The sequence below is a fragment of the Oxyura jamaicensis genome, chromosome 1 (genome assembly GCF_011077185.1).
Source record: "Oxyura jamaicensis isolate SHBP4307 breed ruddy duck chromosome 1, BPBGC_Ojam_1.0, whole genome shotgun sequence".
Lineage (NCBI taxonomy): Eukaryota > Metazoa > Chordata > Aves > Anseriformes > Anatidae > Oxyura > Oxyura jamaicensis.
The window spans coordinates 168,687,209-168,689,760 of NC_048893.1; the positions used below are offsets into that span (position 1 = coordinate 168,687,209).

At 45.7% G+C, this 2,552-nt stretch overlaps 1 protein-coding gene across 1 annotated transcript in view; it reads left to right on the forward strand.

Annotated features, from left to right (window-relative positions):
• The first annotated feature begins 2,090 nt into the window (after positions 1–2,090).
• Positions 2,091–2,552, forward strand: part of PCDH20 (protocadherin 20) — a 5,497-nt gene continuing 5,035 nt past the window's right edge. Inside the window, exon 1 of the mRNA XM_035321669.1 lies at positions 2,091–2,267. Coding sequence (XP_035177560.1) covers positions 2,118–2,267 — 150 coding nt within the window. The 5' untranslated portion in view covers positions 2,091–2,117. The remainder of the gene's footprint in view (positions 2,268–2,552) is intronic.

Genomic DNA, 2,552 nt, shown 5'->3' on the forward strand with positions numbered 1-2,552 from the left:
TCTATTCTATTCTATTCTATTCTATTCTATTCTATTCTATTCTATTCGTTTGTGTTGCTGCCTTCATCACCAAAATATCCAAGAGCATCCCAAGAGCTGTTAAACATTATGATCTGTATTTTTCACATATTGTTTGCTCTTGAAAGTTGTAGAATTACAAAGGACTTGGGCATAAGGCTGCTTTTGGACTGTGATTCTAATTGGAGCTGTGGGAGAAAAGGAGAAAAGTATTTTTTTGTTTGTTTGTTTCTTTTGGACTGACAGCAATACTTTTGCTATCCTATGTGTCTTTATTATCCAAGCTGATGCCAAATGCTTGCACAGTCTGGTTGCCTGTCCTGGTTTTAGTTAGGAGAGAGTTAATTTTCCTCCCAGTATCTGGTAGATTACTATGTTTTGGATTTATGATGAGACTAATGTTGATAACACACGGATGTTTTAATTGTTGCAGAGCAGTGTTTACACTAAGCCAAGGACTTTTTCAGCTTCTCACTCTGTCCTGCCAGCAGGCAGGCTAGGGGTGCAGCAAATCCTGGGAGGGGACAGACCCAGGACAGTTGATCCAAACTGGCCAAAGGGGTATTCCATACCACCTGACGTCATGCTGAACAATATATAGGGGTGGTTAGCCGGGGTGGGGGACTGGCTGCCTGGGGATAGGCTGGGCATCGGTCAGCAGGTGGTGAGCAATTGCATTGTGCATCACTTGTTTTGTACATATTATTATTATTTTATTTTTATGTCCTAATAAACTGTCTCTATCTCAACCCATAGGTTTCAGTTTTTTCTCGTTTCTCTAACCCCATCCCAGAGAGGGAGGGGAGAGGGTGAGCGAACGGCTGTGTGGTGTTTAGCTGCCGGCCGGGTTAAACCGCAACATTGCCACAGAGTGTGGAGATGTTCAAGGTGGTCCTGTGACCATGCAATTTAGACAGTTTTATCTCTTGTACAAACTTCACCTATGTGAGGGGTAGCTCCACTGTACTTCACAAATGTGATTGACTTACAGAATCTCAATCCCTGAACTCTCAGTGGATCCAGACCACTGAATGTTTTAAGGCTAAAGACCTAGAGCTTGCAGGGAGCCAGTGCAAGGAACACAAGGCAGGTTAGCTACCCTTTTGATAGACCGAGATGTTAGGGAAACATATAATAGGCCTTGCACTATCTAAAGTTTCCCAAGAGATGATAATTTCATGACTAGTTCTATGGCAGTTTCACAGTCTAGCCAAATGTGACTGGAGACTATAAAATGAGAACACATAATTTTCTGCCACAAGAGACCTCTGGGTTCCAAGCAACAGGAAAGTGCAGTCACTGCTCTAATTCGGCAGGACGTGCACCTTGCACCAAGCAAATAGTCGCAGACTCCTCAAAACAGTACTTTCATTTCGTGAAGACACAAGGGCTCGGCAACGCTACTTAAAACTGAGCCAGCTTTTAATTCCTGCTCTGCCTGATGGCAGACACACCACAGCATCTTTCCACAGAAGGACAACTCATGGGTTTTATTTATTAATTCTTTTTTTATTTATTAAATCCACAGAAAGATAACCTGTGGTTTTTATTATTATTTTTTTTAATATTATTATTAAATCCATGGAAGGACAACTTGTGTTTTTTTATTTATTTATTAATGTATTTATTATTAAGTCCACAGAAGGACAACTTGCGGTTTTTACTTATCTATTTATTAAATCTACAGAAGGACAAATCTAGATTTTTAATTAATTAATTAATTATTAAATCCACAGAAGGACTTTATTAATAATTTTATTTATTTGTTTATGTTTTATTAAAAATAAATAAATAAATAAACACATGAATAAACATCTTGTTTTCCTCCTTGCAGTTTCCAGACGGGAGCATCTCCTTCCTCTGGTGGTCCCAGCGCCTCCCTCCAAGCGCCCTAACCCCTCTCCCCTTGCCCGCCCTCCCTCTCCGCAGCCTCCACCGCAGCCTCCGCGGCCACGCACCCCCCCCCCTCTCCGTCCCTGCTCCCCCCTTTCTCTCCCCCCGGAGCGTCGGGGGAGTGTCGTGGGCGGTGCACAGCCCGGCTCAGCCCGGCTCGGCCCAGCCCTGCCCGACACGGCGGAGGCGGAGGCGGCGGCGGGGGCATGGGCACGGTCTCGGGCTGCCGCGGGGAGGAGAGGCGCCGGGCGGGCGGCGGAGCGGGCGCGCTGCTGGGGTGCAGCCGGCGGCGGAGGCCGGGCATGGGGCCCCCGGGCAGCCGCGGCAGCACCAGCAGCGCCCGCGGCAGCCTCCAGGTGAGGGTGGGGAGGCGGGAGGGGAGGGGAGGCTCCTGCTTCCCCGGCCCGACCTTGCACGCAGGAGCAAAATTATATGTATACATATATATAAATATATATGCATGCCTATATATGTGTTGGGTTCTGTGTGCTTTTTTTTGTTGTTGTTCCTTTTTTCTTTTTTTTTCCTGATCGCAGCAGCCGCGAAAAGTTCTTTTCGCTGTTGCTGCCGGCTCGGGTTGTGGCGGAGAGCGGCGAAAAAAAAAAAAAAAAAAAAAAAAAAAAAAAAAAAAAAAAAAAAAA